At 43.8% G+C, this 15,762-nt stretch overlaps 1 protein-coding gene across 1 annotated transcript in view; it reads left to right on the top strand.

Moving 5' to 3' along the window:
- The window catches only part of Arhgef3 (Rho guanine nucleotide exchange factor 3), a 353,091-nt gene that overhangs the window by 30,556 nt on the left and 306,773 nt on the right, over window positions 1-15,762 (top strand). The window contains exon 2 of the mRNA XM_042679973.1: window positions 12,053-12,146. Coding sequence (XP_042535907.1) covers window positions 12,103-12,146 — 44 coding nt within the window. The 5' untranslated portion in view covers window positions 12,053-12,102. The remainder of the gene's footprint in view (window positions 1-12,052; window positions 12,147-15,762) is intronic.

The following is a 15,762-nucleotide window of genomic DNA, read 5'->3' as shown; positions in this document are numbered from 1 at the left end:
GAGCATGTGGGCTGTTGTCCTGTTAAAGAGAAACTTTTGAAAAAGGTGAGATCAGGCAAAAGGCTGACAAGGTGGTAGGACCAGTTGATATGAATGACATGGGAACACACACCCTGGGTACAAGCTGGAAAAGTTCCCTTTGGAACATAAGCCCAGCTGTAGCCCATTACAAGGAAGGAGGCATTCCCATGGACTGGGGGCAGGAATGGAGGGTTTCTGGTGATTGGGTAGGGGAGAGCATGGTGGCTCAGTTAAGAAGCTAGGGCTGGATTAGTGTGGTTAAGGGCCCGGTGAGAGGCCTTGATCATTTCCTGTATCTGGGCTATAGGTCTGGACATAGGTCTGGAATATAGAGTATGGATGGGAGACCCAGGAAGTGCCAAGGCAAACTAAAGTCCAAGGTTTACCATAAATAGAATTAGCAGGTAACAAAGGCAAGAATGTAAGTTCCTGTCCAGTTAGAAGTTAGACAAGTATGGACATTAGATGGGCAAGCTTATTAACTAATTCTCTTCATCTCCTGGCTCTGGTTAATTTTGAAAGGGTGAGTACAAAGTGACTCCATTTATCATCCTCTTATTCTCCAGGATCCTTTAGTTGCCATGACTAGCTTTGTTCCAGGATCTAGTGGTTCTGCTGCATACCTTGTTGTTGTTGGCAGCTTTTGTCGGTCCTTTTGTCCCTCACTGACTTCAGGGCATAAGTGCTGTCCCTGAGTTCTCCCGCTCAAGGCTAGCACAGTACCACTTTTGAGCCACAGCACCACTTCCAGCATTTTGCTAGTTAATTAGAGATGAGAGTCTCACAGGAATTTTTCTGCCTGGGCTGACTTTGAACCATATCCCCAGATTAAAGCAATGAGGGGATTAAATAGAAATAAAGTTATTCTTAATTGCATATAACGTGTTAGGATACTAATTGAGGTTAAGACGTTGTAGGAGTCACTAAGCCTTTGTGATTACAATGAAGAATGTAGGAGTTGGTGTCCTTTTAGCTCTACATCCAAGGCAGCTTACATATTAAATAGGGAAAAATGGCATTTGAGGTAAAAGGTGTTCATTTGAAGGACCTTGACATAAACACTTAAGTGAACTTTGGCTTACACAACCAAATACTTACAAATAATTAGATACTGATTTTACATCAGTATATTAATTTTGACCATATAAAATAACAGCCTACTTAATTTATATACCAAGTTCACTCATAAGCTCTGTCTTTCAAGACATACTCATACCATCTGCTACATACTCAAAATTTCTGGGATGTGTCTTCCTCCCTTTTTCCATTTTGGAACAAACATTCAAGGCAATTCTTACTTTTCCTATCCAAGGGAAACCATTTTTGTTTCCTCAGTTCCTTTCCCAAGGCTTTCTTTACTAACTTCCCTCTTCCTTTAATTTAATTCCTTACTGTTTTTCTCTATCACATCAGGTTAGGAGTGAGACTGAATCTCATTTCTTGGACTACTTTCATTGATAAATCAAGATTTTTCCTTTTAACAGGTAGCACACTTGATAATTAACTCTGTTAACACAGATTTACAATTGCAGTCAAGGAACAAATAATATTTCAGGAAATAGCAGTACCAAAAATAGAAAAGATTACTTTTTCACACCATGACAGTTTTTATGTATTAAAAAAGATTATTTTGAACATGTTCACACATACATACTTGTGCACAAAAGTTTTAAGGCATACTTAGGTGGGTTTTTTTCCCCTTTATTTATTTATTTGTTTTGGTGCCAGTCCTGGGGCTTGAACTTAAGGCCTGGGCACTGTCCCCGATCTTCTTTTGCTCAAGGCCAGCACTCTACCACTTGAGCCATAGTGCCACTTCTGGCCTTTTCTGTTTATGTGCAACTGAGGAAATGAATCCACACATGCTAGGCAAGCACTGTACCATTCACTGTGCCACGTTCCTAGCCCATGCTTAGGTTTGTTTTATTGATTGATTGATTGATTGATTGACTGATTGCCTGTCATGCGGCCTGAACTCAGATTCTGGGCACTGTCTCTGAGTTTCTTTGGCTCAAGGCTAGAGCTCCACCACTTGAGTCACAGCACCACTTCAGGCTTTTTTCTGTTTATGTGGTACTGAGGAATCAAATCCTGGCCTTCATGCATGTGAGGCAAGCACTCTATCACTAAGCTACCTTCCCAGCCCCCTGCTTAGTTTTTTTTTTTTTGGGTCTGGTTGTGGGGCCTGAACTCTGGGCCTGGGCACTGTCCTTCAGCTCTTCAGCTCAAGGCTAGCACCCTACCACTTGAGTCACAGCGCCACTTCTGGCGTTTTTCTGCTTATGTGGTGCTGAGGAATCGAACCCAGGGCCTCATGCATGCGAGGCAAGCAGTCTACCACTGTACCAACTTCCCAGCCCCTTGCCTAGGTTTTTAAAAAATGAAAATCAGGGCTGGGAAGGTGCAAGTTAAATAAAAGATAGAGGACCAATTCCGAGTCCCACTCTTACATTTAATGAGTGTATGTTTTAGAAAGTGAAGGTCCCGGGCTGGGAAGGTGGTTCAGTGGTAGAGCGCTTGCCTTGCATGCCTGAGGCCCTGGGTTCGATTCCTCAGCACCACATAAGAAAAAAAGCCGGAAGTGGCATTGTGGCTCAAGTGGTAGAGCGCTAGCCTTGAGCTGAAGAGCTGAGGGAAAGCGCCCAGGCCCAGAGTTCAGGCCCCACGACCGGACCAAAAAAAAAAAAAGAAAGTGAAGGTCCCTCATACTTGGTTCCTGCCCCCAGTGCTCCTAGTATGAGTGTGGGGAAGCCCTGGGTGTAAGTCTGGAGTGCAGGCTTGCATTTTCCTTTATTTGTGTGTGTACTAGTACTGAGACTTGAACTCTGGGCCTGGGCAGTGTCTTTGCTTTTTCATTGAAGGCTGGTGTTCTACCACTTGAGCCATAGCTCTACTTCTGGCTTTTTGGTGGTGAATTGGTGGTGTCCCTGTCTATGTTGCATTTCATTTATTGTGGCTTCACTGTATCATGGCTTTAAAAAAATTCTAATTCTGTATTAGGAAGTTTTCACTATATCATAGGATTTTGCAGTTTATAGGTATTTATATTTGTGATGTTAATTATTTTGCCTAAAATTTTAAAACAACATAAAACTATAAGAAATGTTAATTCAAACATATTAAAAGAATATTAAATTGAAATAAAATACAATATATATTTCATCAGTGGATGAATACAGTACTGTACACAATGGAAATGCAGTACTCCACTAGCACTTGTGTAACTTTGCCAATGTGAGATTGTTCGTGGCATACCATTGGCTGATGGAATGGAGGGTGACTAACCACAGCACTGGGTGCTGATTGGCTCAGTGACCGTAGCATCAGTCTGTTTGCTCTCCTGCACTGTGCCCATATGTTCAGCATCTTTCTTTGTCCACTTCACATTGACGTCTGATTGTTGCATTATAGTGTTGCTCTGTAGTGTTGTTTTTGTGAAATTTTTGTAAAAGTTTGAATTAATTTCAAGCTCTACGATGCCACCCAAATGTTCTGTGCCTTCTAAGACTTCTGGTAGTGAACCCGAGTGCCAGAGGAAGATGCTTTACTTTGATGGTCAAAGTAAAGGTGGAACTTGACATGATAAAGGAAGGCAAAAGCTACATGGCTGTAGGCCACCATTACAGAATCAATGAATCTACTGTTGACTACATAAAGAAAGACAAGAAGAATATTAAGTCTATGGTAACGATGACTTTTAACAAGACATCAAAAAGGGTGGTCACTTCCTGCACGAAGGCCATTGTGAGGATCGAGTATGCATTGGCCCTGTGGATAAAGAAGAATATCTCACTGGATACAAATACCATCCAGAAGAAGGCCAAGACACTTTATGATAGTCTGGCAGAAAGCATGGATGTTAACAACAGTGATGAGGATGAAAACGAGGATGATGATGTAGAAGAAGAGTGTCGAGTGCTTCTCCCACCAGACCAGCCCTGTTCAGTGAGAGCACGGGCTGGTTTAACAAATTTCAAAGACAAAGTGCATTTCTCTGCATGGAGAAGCTGCCTCTGAGGATAAAGCCAGAGCCGAGGAGTACATGCACAAACTGCATGTTCAAATCCATCATCAAGGAAGGGGACTATAATCCTGAATGGATTCGTTACATGTATGAGAACAAGTGTAGCAGAGGATGGAGGAACAGGATGAACTATGGGTTGGAGAAGAGGAGGAAGTTGGCCTAACATTTGATTGTCTTGCAACCAACATGAGAAAGGCCAAATAACTTCAGCTAGTGGCTGAAGAATGGGCCTCCAAGATGCTTTGTTCATTGCACTTCATAAATACAATCAAGAGTGGCATGTCAGTTTATAAAACCTTCTCACTCAGAAGAAAAAGAAATGTCAGCAACATCTCATAACTATGTTCATACTCAGACAAAAAGATCAGCTATGGCCTGGGAAGGTGGCTCCGTGGTAGAGCACTTGCCTTGCATGCCTGAGGCCCTGGGTTCGATTCCTCAGCACCACATAAGCAAAAAGAAAAAAAAGCTGGAAGTGGTGTTGTGGCTCAAGTGGTAGAGCGCTAGCCTTGAGCTGAAGAGCTGAGGGACAGCGCCCAGGCCCAGAGTTCAGGCCCCATGACCGGACCTCCCCCCCCCCCCCAAAAAAAAAAAAGATCAGCTATGCCTATGCCTTTGGCGTAAATAGAAGTTATAGCCCAGGGTGGAGATTCTGCACCACCTGATGAAGTGCCTGAGGAAATGGTGCCTTCAGAAGAGCTGTAATGCTCTTCTTGGCTGTGCAGTACATGCATCTCATCATTGCCTTCATCACCATCAGTACTACGCAGCTACCTAATTCATGATCTTCATCCTTCAAGTTGTAGTATACTTCACTATTTAGAATTTTGTATGTTGTTAAAATTACCTAGGTTTAGATATGTAGAAAGTGTTTAAGAGCATATGAAGTGATTATCAGAATGTGGGAAAGGTTAATGCAAGAGTGGGAAAGGTTTATGGGGAATGGAAAAGATGTATAAAGCCTTAAAAAAAATATATATATATATATAATATAACACTGCTACTTGGCAGATTTTCACCTGTCACAGAGGTCTCTGGAACATAGCTCCCATGATAGGTTAGGGATCACCTATTGGACTTTACTGCCTGGGCTAGCTTTGAACTGCAATCCTCAGATCTCAGCCTCCTTAGTAGCTAGGATGACAAACCAGCCACCTGCACCCAGCTTTTGTTTTCCTTTGGCTCTGACCACCAGCTTCACATTTTTTTTCTTTTTGTTCTGACCACCATAATGCAGGTGAACCCTGGGCACCATCTTCAGTGGTGCAGTGGCCATTCTTTTTTTTTTGGTCGGTCATGGGGCTTGAACTCTGGGCCTGGGCGCTGTCCCTCAGCTCTTCAGCTCAAGGCGAGCGCTCTACCACTTGAGCTACAGCGCCACTTCTGGTTTTCTGGTGGTTTATTGGAGATAGGAGTCTCAAGATCTCTCCTGCCCGGGCTGGCTTTGAACTGCGATCCTCAGATCTCAGCCTCCTGAGTAGCTAGGATTACAGGCGTGAGCCACCAGCGCCCGGCTACAGTGGCCATTCTTGATCTTAACATTGCACCTCCTTACAAGGTTTCTCAAGAGAATTTTAGATTCTAGGCTTTAGGATTCCCCTCCAGTGTCAGAAGGCTGCACTTGGTCCTCTGTTTTGTAGGCTCTTTCCTCACCTGACATTTGGGATCAGAGCAGAGAAACACAAGTAAGAGGTGACAGAGGGTCTTATTTGTATGGGATGCAGAACCAATAGAACACTGTAACTAGGCCCCTGCACCAGGAGCATGCTGGATACTGCTGGCCATCACACTTGTCCAGTTCTAGCTGTTGGAGCTTGACTCCATCTTGGTGAAGTGGGGGTAACAGTGTACATCTCAAGGGGACCTCATGTGACCCCATACAGTACAAAGCAGGTCCTACATAGTTCTTGGGCCTCCATGCTCTTAAATTAGTGCTCCACAGATTGCTATCATATTTCAGTTGTCTCTTATGTGGCTAACTGGGGACAATTTCCTGAAAGATTATTTATAACTGGGCTCCTCAGACAATTTTTTCTTGCATGGGATTTTGAAATGGTTTTGGACATGGAAGTGTGCTGTCTGTATACCTTTGTCTTTGCATGTGACAAATAATGATTAAGTGAACTAGGCTGCCATCTACCTGAGTTTGTGAGCATGATATATGTCAATCTGTGAAGCTCATTGGAACCAATGCCCTGGTATGAAGGTTGTATTTTCAGAGGTTCCAGTCTTAATCTCATTAGAAAATAGGCATGAGGTAGGCACTGATCACTTACCTCTGTAATCCTAGCAACTCAGGAGGCTGAGTTCTGAGGATTGTGCTTTGAAGCCAGCGCAGGCCAGGAAGTTTATGTAGAGGAGGGGACAAATGTCCTTGGCCCTGTGTCTCCAGTTCTAGGAGGTGAATTTCACTGTCTCATGCTGCCTGAGGGGAGTGGAGTTAGAGCTCGTCTGGTAATAAATCATGTCAACCTGTCGGATGGGTTTTTACCACTGGGACCCTCCTGACTTTGTGCCTCAGGTCCTGTGTTGCTTTGGGTGACAGTAATTTATGGGCCTGAGAGTGCTGTGTGGTTTGCCACTTGGAGATGTGTTTTTCTGTGATTTTGGGGGTGGCTGAGTTCTCCTGAGGCCACTTTATTTCTTCTGCTGTGCGGAGACGACTCCATGGTGACCTGGTTGTGCAGGAGGAGTGGATCATTTCACTCCAGTGGAGAAGCAGCACTGCCCTCTTTAGTGTGCAGCATTCAGGGCCCTGGAGCCCAGGGCAGGTGAGGACATGTATCATGTTGTTGGGTTAGGGTGAGGACCTAGTATGGCAGGAGCTTGAGGAAGGCTCCAAGCCTGTCCATGGAGTGTTCTGGGGAGACCCAAGGTGGGAAATGAGTGGCTGAGATTACAAAATGCCATTACTTAGCCTGTGCCTTTTAACCAGAATAGCTCCAATTTTTTTTTTTTTTTTTTGCCTTGTAGGCTCTAGTTTATCTTTCAAAACAGCCTAGGCGTCGCCTCTTCCAAGAAGTCTTCCATCATTCTACCAGGCTGATTTGACTTTCTTCCCCTTATAACTACATAAACTTTCATTACTGCTTTATCACATTTTGTTGCCACAGCCAAGTGTTGTTTTTTTTTTGTTGTTGTTGTTGTTGTAAACTTGGAAACAATCAAAAACTATGTTATTGTAAAAACACAAGTGATACCAATGTAATTGAAGCTTGCTGTCATCTCTAGCCAGTCTTACAACTCACTTAGGGTTGGGCCCAGTGGCTTGTTCGGGTAAGACCAAGGGGTGAATTACCACCAGCTTTGTGGTTCAAGGCCAGCTGTGATAAAAAGTTAGATGTGGGACCAGCCCAACATTTTGATATGATCTGACCCCCTGTGTGTGTGGGAGGCATAGACAAGCATAGGTCTGACGGGTTTGGGTCAAAGTGTAAAACCCTATCTGAAAATTAACTAAAGCAAAAAGGGCCAAGGCCATGGCTCAAGTGGTAGATAGAACACCTGCTTAGCAAGTCCTAGGCCCTAGTTTAAATTTGAGTACCACCTAAAATTAAAAATAAATAGAAATTAGGTGACAGTGGCTCATGCCTACAATCTTAGCCACTCAGGAAGTTGAGATGTGAGGATTATGGTATGAAGCCAGCTCTGGCAGGAAAGTCTGTGAGACTCCTATCTTCAATTAACCACCAAAAAAGCTGGAAGTGGAGCAGTGGCTCAAGTGATAGAGCTTTGAGCAGAAGAAGTGCAGGGACAGCGCCTAGGCGCTGAGTTCATGACTGACCCAAACATTAATAAATAAATATCCTTTTTTTCCCCCAGTGGTAGGGATGGAATCTGGGGTTGCATGCATGATGTAAGCAAGTGTTCTACCAATGAGCTACAGCCCAAGAAGAATTGTTTCTTCTTACAAAATATATTTACATACGTATGGCATTGTGTGACATATTGGCCAGTCAGCTTTGGGGGGGGGATGAGTGGAGGCAGGCCAACCATGATTTATTATGTTTTCTGATTCCATAGCCAGTTTCAAGGCTCCACCCTGAGCTGACTGAGCATTGAGCAGGAAGGTGATGAGTACCATCTGCTCCCAGGCTGGGATGTACTCATTCCAACACCAGTCTGGATCAGGCAGGCTTCTCTCTCCGAGTGCAGTTCTTCCCTGTAGTGCTACAAGGGGCAGCATGTCGTGTATTAGGGCCTCTGGCCAGCTTTGTTACCTTATACTCCATGCTGAGTTCACAGTGGCTCACTGTGAACATACAGGCAGTGTTTCTCAGATTGAGACCCTCAGTAGTCTATCTATAGCATGAAAGTGCTGGTGACCACCATCGGAGGCCTGAGGGTGATCACAGGATGCTTGAAAACCATACCACACCAGCCCAGTGTGGCCTTGAGTACTGTTTGGTAACAGGACATGGGGCAGGCCTTGAGGGAAGAGAAGAGAACATCTGGGCTCAAGCCAGCAGCCAGCATTGTGGACTACAGTGGGATGTCCCTATAATGGCACAGCCATCTGGGTCATTTGCTATCTGGCTCAATGTAGCAACCATAGCAACTGTTCAGGGTGGTGGCTTTGCTTTCAGCCAAGGGCTCTGGCTTTTGTTTCTTGGCTGATGTAGAGTTGTAAGGTCATCTGGGGCAGGTGGCTTGGGACCACAGGTCCCAAGTTGTCTAGTCAGGCTTTAGCTCTGACTGGTTCTGTCCTTGAGGCTGGTAGACAGCAAGAGAAAATGTATCCAATTGTCTCCCTGCTCTGGCTCTGATAAAAACCTGGAGTACAGACCCTGACTGTTTGCTGATAAATGTTTCTAAAGCCCACATCCCCCATTCCTGGAGCAAGGAGCTGTGGAGTTTTGCAAATCTCCCCAAAGGGCAGGTCCTTCTTACCCCTTGAGAGCTGAAGATGAAAAGATCTTGCTTGGTGAAGAATCTTGATTTATTTGGATACTCATGAAGGTTCCCCCTGAACCAACCTTTAGTGCACTTTTTAAAAAAAGTGACTTAATATAGGTATCTGACATAGATATTTATTAAGTGCCAGTTATATACCTGACTCTCCCTTAGGGTGGGGTTGCTCTAGAAATTGAATGAGCTTTGGAATTAGGTTGCATGAGTTGTTTTTTTTTCATTATTTAGAAAATATTTTATTAGTTTCTGTAATCAAACCCACGTAGATAAGATCTTACATATTTAATACAATGCGTTTACCCCTGTACAAATGGAAAAAAAATAAGTTTAACATTTCTAGACCAATATGGCTATTAATTTCTGTACAATGCCAACTCAACACGGTAAACTGGGATACTTTTTCCAAAGTTGACAGCACAGCTAAAGTTTCCAAAAATTCAAATTATATATATATAAATATATATATATATATTTATATTTATATAAAAAGACCAATAATAGCAGTATGTTATGCATCAATAGCAGCAACAGCTTTTCCAGGTTCTGCAGTCATCTGAACAAAATTAGACATCCAGCACATCCATTAATAAAAAGAAAAAAAAAGATAAAAAACAAAACCCCAGAAAAATGCGAAGTTCTGTTACTGTTGTGGTACCTGGCACCATTTTTTTTTTTATTAACTTCTCAATCATCATCTGGAAAGAAAACATTCTTGAGTAACATCATTAAAAACAGCTCTGATAAAGCACAGTCACTACTACGTATCATAAAGCAGGTACAAGGTATTTATATTCACAGAGGGATGATACAGTACTGTCCTACATCTATAATACTAGAGGATACAATTAAAAAGGCATTATTGAGACTTGATTCTACTTTTCCAGCAGAGGGCCAAAGGATGGTATGACACAGCTCTGTGAAGAAAAGGTTGCATGAGTTTAAAGTCAGTGAAATAATCCACATCACTGACTGAGCCTTAGTATCCTTCAGTGCCAGGTATAGCAATGGTATTCCCCAACTCTGCCCCTCCTTGCAGGCTGAAGGGTGATGGTTTATACATGGCTCCCTACAGAATACCTCCGCTAATCCTGGGAGGAAAATCTCGGAAGCCCTGACTAAGATGAACCAACAATCCCTTGTGGCTGAGTTCTGTTGTTTGGGGATGAGATGTGATGTCCTCTCACCATCATTACTGTGTTGCAGATGAGCTTATGACACTGAGCAAGCAAAGCAGTAAGTGGAAGTGTTCCCAGCCACAGTGTGACCCCTGTGGGCTCAGTTCTCTCCCTTCACTCTTTGCAGCACTATTGCAGTGGTATATCTGGGACTCTGAACTCCCAAGTCCCACTACCCATCATCTCTCCTTCTTCCAGAATCCACACGATCACTCTTGCCCATTCCAGGCCTCACATGTCTCAATTGATGAAGTTAGCATTGATGGAAGTCAGAGCAGGCATCCAGATACTAAAAATACTATCTCAGGGCATGTCCTTTGCAAGTCAAAAGAAAGGGTGCTATTGGAGGCTCCCCAGCACTGACTCTTTCCAGAGCTTGGGGTATAGTCATCCTCAGAATGTAGTCCTGCTTAGAGAGTTTATTCAAATGTGCTTTAATCCAGGAGAAGGCCAGGCCCATGGTAGAGAAGAGAGAGGTTGAGAGGCCAGAGATATGGCCAAGCAGTCTTGTCAAAGCAGCTGGTATGGCCATGCTGGGTGGGACAGAGGGCAGCAGACTATGGTAGTCAAAATTACCCTGAGCTGAACCACACACTGGTGGCTCCCATCTGTAATCCTGGCTACTCAGGAGGCAGAGATCTGAACATCATGGTTCAAAGCCAGCCCAGGAAGGAAAAACTATGAGACTCTTATCTCCAATTAATCATAGAAAAAGCCAGAAGTGGAGCTGTGGCTCAAGTGGTAGAGTGCCAATCTTGAGCAAAAAAAAAAAAGCTAAAAAGACAATGCCCAGACCTTGAGTTAAAGCCCCAGTATGAGCACTAAATAAGTAAAAACGAAAAACACTACAGCCAGCGCATCGAGGAATGCAGTGGCTCAGGATGAAGAAGCTACCTGAGTGATGGCTCAGGCTCCGCACTGGACAAGTGCTCAGGGAGTAAAATGGCAAACGAATCCTCTGGATTACTGCACTGGAGTATTCCCTCTCTAGCTCTGCCATTCTCTCCACCTCCCTCTTACTCTCTTGTTCCCCAGCTCTTTAGCCTGAATCCTTAAATGTGAGTATTATGTGTAGTACTTCTGTGGTGAAACTTGTGCTCATACTTGTAGATGCCATCTGTGTTCCTCATTCTCTGCCAGGCCCCCCATTCTGGAGTCCTTGGATTAAAATATATTATGACCCATGTTTAGAAGATATATAGACCCAATTCTAAACATGGAATTCATCAGTGTGTCCTATACATATACACATAGGCCACATTTAACTGTGGCCAGGGTTTTTTAATCATTTTGTGACTATAGCACTGTTTTGTGGGTGGAATTTACTTGTGGTAATATGTTGGTGCTCAAAATATATCTGAATTTGGAGCTTTTTTTGGGGGGGGGTCAGTCGTGGGGCTTGAACTCTGGGTTTGGGCTCTGTCCTTGCGCTTTTCAGCTCAAGGTGAGCATACTACCTCTTGAGCCACAGCGCTACTTCCGGTTATCTAGTGGTTTATTGGAGATAAGAGTCTCACAGATGTTCCTGCCCTGGCTGGCTTTGAACTGAGATCCTCAGATCTCAGCCTCCTGAGTAGTTAGGATTAAGGTGTGAGCCACCGGCACCCAGCAACTTGGAGCATTTTTACATTTCAGGTTTTTGGATTATGGCTACTAAGTCTGTGACTGGAAGAAAGGAGAATTAATTTTGGTGGACACTGGCAGTAGCCCTTGACCTATTTCTCTTCTATATAATGTAGCTTTTTTTTTGTTTTTTCCTTTTGGTGTTCCTAGTATTTGAACTCAGGGCTTCAAGCTTACTAGGCAGGTACTCTACCACTTGAGCCACATCCCAGCTAATGTACTTCTTTGTGTGTTCAGTAACATAAATGTGTCAGTTGTTGTTTACCCTTGTAAATGTTGATTCTTTTCTTTTTTTAAGAAACAAAACCTGGACCTGTCACAACTGTGTCTGAGCTCAGTTCCAGAGTGATGAATCAGTGCATCTGTAGAGGAATGGAAGCAAACAAGGAAAGGTAAAGGTGAAAATTTAAATTATATTTTTTGGCACACAAACAACAATGAAATGTAATACAGAATGACCATTACACCCGTGTAAGTAGCACTTTGGAAAGAGTATGTGTCTGGAGGTGGCGCTCAGTGATAGAATTCTTGTTCAGCATGTGTGAATCCGCCCCCTGTCCCCTCCCCCCCCCCCACCGTGTTTGATCTTCAACTGTGAAAAGACAAAAAGGAGATAGCAAAATTTAATGCATTGTCTTTCACATCTCCTAATTTCTTATACCAGAGGAGGGTTGCTATTGTTAAGTAGGAGAGATTTTGTTGTTGTTGTTGGTTATGAGAGTTGAACTCAGGGCTTGAGTGCTGTTCCCTGAGTTCTCTCACTCAAGGCTAGTACTGTATCACTTTGAGCCATAGCTCCACTTCTGGTTTTCTGGGTTAATTGGAGATAAGAGTCTCACAGAATGCAGGGTGCTGGTGGCTCATGCCTATAATCTTAGCTACTCACGAGGCTGAGATCTGAGGATCGAGGTTCAAAGCCAGTCCAGGCAAGAAAGTCTGAGACTTTTTTTTTTTTTTGGGTCCGGTCATGGAGCCTTAACTCTGGGCCTGGGCGCTGTCCCTCAGCTCTTCAGCTCAAAGCTAGCGCTCTACCACTTGAGCCACAGTGCCACTTCTGGCTTTTTTCTTTTTGCTTATGTGGTGCTGAGGAATCGAACCCAGGGCCTCAGGCATGCAAGGCAAGCAGTCTACCACTGAGTCATCTTCCTAGCCACAGAGACTCTTATCTCCAATAAACCACCAGAAAACTGGAAGATTTCTGTGCTGTGGCTCAAGTGGTAGAGTGCTTGCCTTGAGCTGAAGAGCTTAGGGATACCACCCAGGGTTCAAGCCCCGTGATGGACAAAAAAAAAAAAGTCTCACAGACTTTCCTGCCCAGGCTGGCTTCGAACCTCAAACCTCAGATCACAGCCTCCTGAGTAGTTCAAATTTTGTGCATGAGCCATTAGCACCTGGCTTTAGGAGGGAATTTTTCTAAATTTTAGTAGTAAGAGTTAGTGTAAATAAAACTTACGTAGCAGAGCATTAAACGTTTCAAGACAAAACTGTGGTTATTTATTTTCAAGTGCTGTGACATAAACACTGATGTATCTATGTTTGTGAATGGTCTGTCCTCTATAAGAAGGTGGCAGATATGAGCTCTTTCTTACTATCAGCATCTTCTTGGGAGTTACCAGTTCTTTCTTTTCCTTTATGTCTCTCCTTTTTTCCTCCTTAAAAAAAAGTCTTTCCAGGCACTGTTGGATTACACCTGCAATTCTAGCGACTCAGAAGGCTGAGATCTAAGGATTGTGGTTTGAAGCCAGCCCAGGCAGGAAAGACATATCTCCACTAAATTACAAAAAGAGCCAGAAGAGGAGCTGTGGCTCAAGTGGTGGAATGTTAGCCTTGAGCACAAACTCAAGAACAGTGCCCAGGTCCAGAGTTAAAGCCCCAGGACTGGCAAATAAATAAATAAATAAATAAATAAATAAATAAATAAATAAATAATTTTTGGGTGCCAGAATTATATTAGCTAGGATTATAATGTGCTTAGTTTAATTTTACTATCTAAGAAATACATGAATGTATATATTCTTTGTTACAAATAAGGATGATAGAGTTGGGTACTAGTGGCTCATGCCTATAATCCTATCTACTCAGGAGTGCCAGATCTAAGGATTGAGGTTCGAAGCCAGCATAGGCAGAAGGTCTGTAAGACTTCATTTCTAATTAACTAGCAAAATGCTTGAATGGAGGCATGGTTTAAGTGCTGTCATTAGCTACGAGCAAAATGCAAGTGAGCACAAGGCCTCAAGTTTAAGTCCCAGTACTGGCGTGTGTGTGTGTGTGTGTGTGTGTGTGTGTGTGTGTGTGTGTGTGTGTACTCGCCCACCCCCCTCCCACACCCCTCCACACAAAATGATGGGTCTTACTGACACTCGTTTTTATTCCCAGTCTCCATCCTGTTCCTTGTGAATAGTACATCTGTGTAATGCACATCATGTATACATTAACTTCAAGAACTTTCTTTAGGTGGCTGGATGTATAGGGGAAAAAAACATCCTATAATTTCTTTCTTTTTTCTTTTGGTAGTGCTGGGGTTGGACTCAGGGTCCTCCACATGCTCTACCACTTGAGCTACATACACCACTCCCCTACCCCTCCCAGCCCTGCTTTTTGTATTTTGAAGGCATGCTGTCACACATTGCTTGTTCACCTATATTGTAACCCTTTAATACATTCAACAATATGTCTTAAAATGTTTTCAAGATAGTATATGGGTCCCTCTTGATTTCATACTGCAGCAAAGCGTTTGGTGAGACTCATTGTTGAGCTGCCTTCTTGATGATGCTGGTGCCAAGTTTTGCACTTACAGGAATGCTGTCAAGTATTTCTCAGTATGTTCTTCCTACAATATGGGCACAAAGTTCTCTAATGGAGTTACTGAGGATGGCTGTGCCATCCTGTCTATGCATTTATGATCTTAGTACAAGCTGGATCCTAGTTTAGCCCAGGCTAGGCATGAAAGTCCATGAGACTTTTATCTCCAGTCAACGAATCAAAGGCTAAAAGTAGAGCTGTGGCTCAAGAGGTAGAGTGCTAGCCTTGAGAGAGAAAAAAGCTAAGGGACAGCGCCCAGGCCCTGAGTTCAAGACCCGATATAACACACTCAGTCATTCTGGTCACCAGCTTTGCTGTCTGCCCATCTCTTGCCCCACCTTTCGTCTGCTCTTCAATTTTGCGTGTTGACAAAACAGCTTTCTGGAGTTGAATTCTTTTCCCCCTTCTCCTTCCTCTGGGATGTTCGTCTTCTCAAGACGTAGCCACCTGGTTTCAGCTTCCAGTGGAGGCTATAAGCCTCTGTCCTCCCAGTGATAGCTTCTAACACCAGGGCCCCATTGCACCTACGCAGCCCAGGCCCTTTCCAGGAGACCATGCTGCCTTAATTTCCCCTTTCAAAAGCATTAGTCGTCATCCATCCCAGGAGCGTCTTTTTTATTTTTTGGTGCTGGTCTTAGAACTTGAACCAAGAGCCTGGGTGCTGTCCCTGAGCAGCTGCTGTTGCTGCAACAGCTGCTGCTGCTTCTACTTCTTCTTCTTTTTTTTTTTTTTTTGGGTCCGGTCGTGGGGCCTGAACTCTGGGCCTGGGTGCTGTCCCTCAGCTTTTCAGCTCAAGGTTAGCACTCTACCATTAGAGCCACAGCGCCACTTCCGGCTTTTTTCTTTTTGCTTATGTGGTGCTGAGGAATCGAACCCAGGGCCTCATGCATGCAAGTCAAGTGCTCTACCACTGAGCCACCTTCCCAGCCTCTGCTTCTACTTCTTCTTTCTCCTCTTCTCTTCCTCCTCTTCTCCCCCTCCTCCTCCTGCTGCTTCTCCTCTTCCTCTTCTTCTTCCTTCTCCTCCTCCTTCTTTGCTGGTATTCTACCACTTGAGCCGTAGCTCCATGTCTGGCTTTTTTGGTAGTTAATTGGAGATATGATACTCCTAGACTTTCTTCCCTGGGCTGGTTTTGAACCATGATCCTCAGATCTCAGCCTCCTGAGTAGGTAGGATTATAAGCTTGAGCTGCCTGCATCTGGGTAG

The sequence above is a fragment of the Dipodomys spectabilis genome, unplaced genomic scaffold (genome assembly GCF_019054845.1).
Source record: "Dipodomys spectabilis isolate Male_0828 unplaced genomic scaffold, ASM1905484v1 ptg000054l, whole genome shotgun sequence".
Classification (NCBI taxonomy): domain Eukaryota; kingdom Metazoa; phylum Chordata; class Mammalia; order Rodentia; family Heteromyidae; genus Dipodomys; species Dipodomys spectabilis.
Note: the sequence above shows the minus strand (reverse complement) of the source record. Positions and strands in the feature narration are given on the sequence as shown.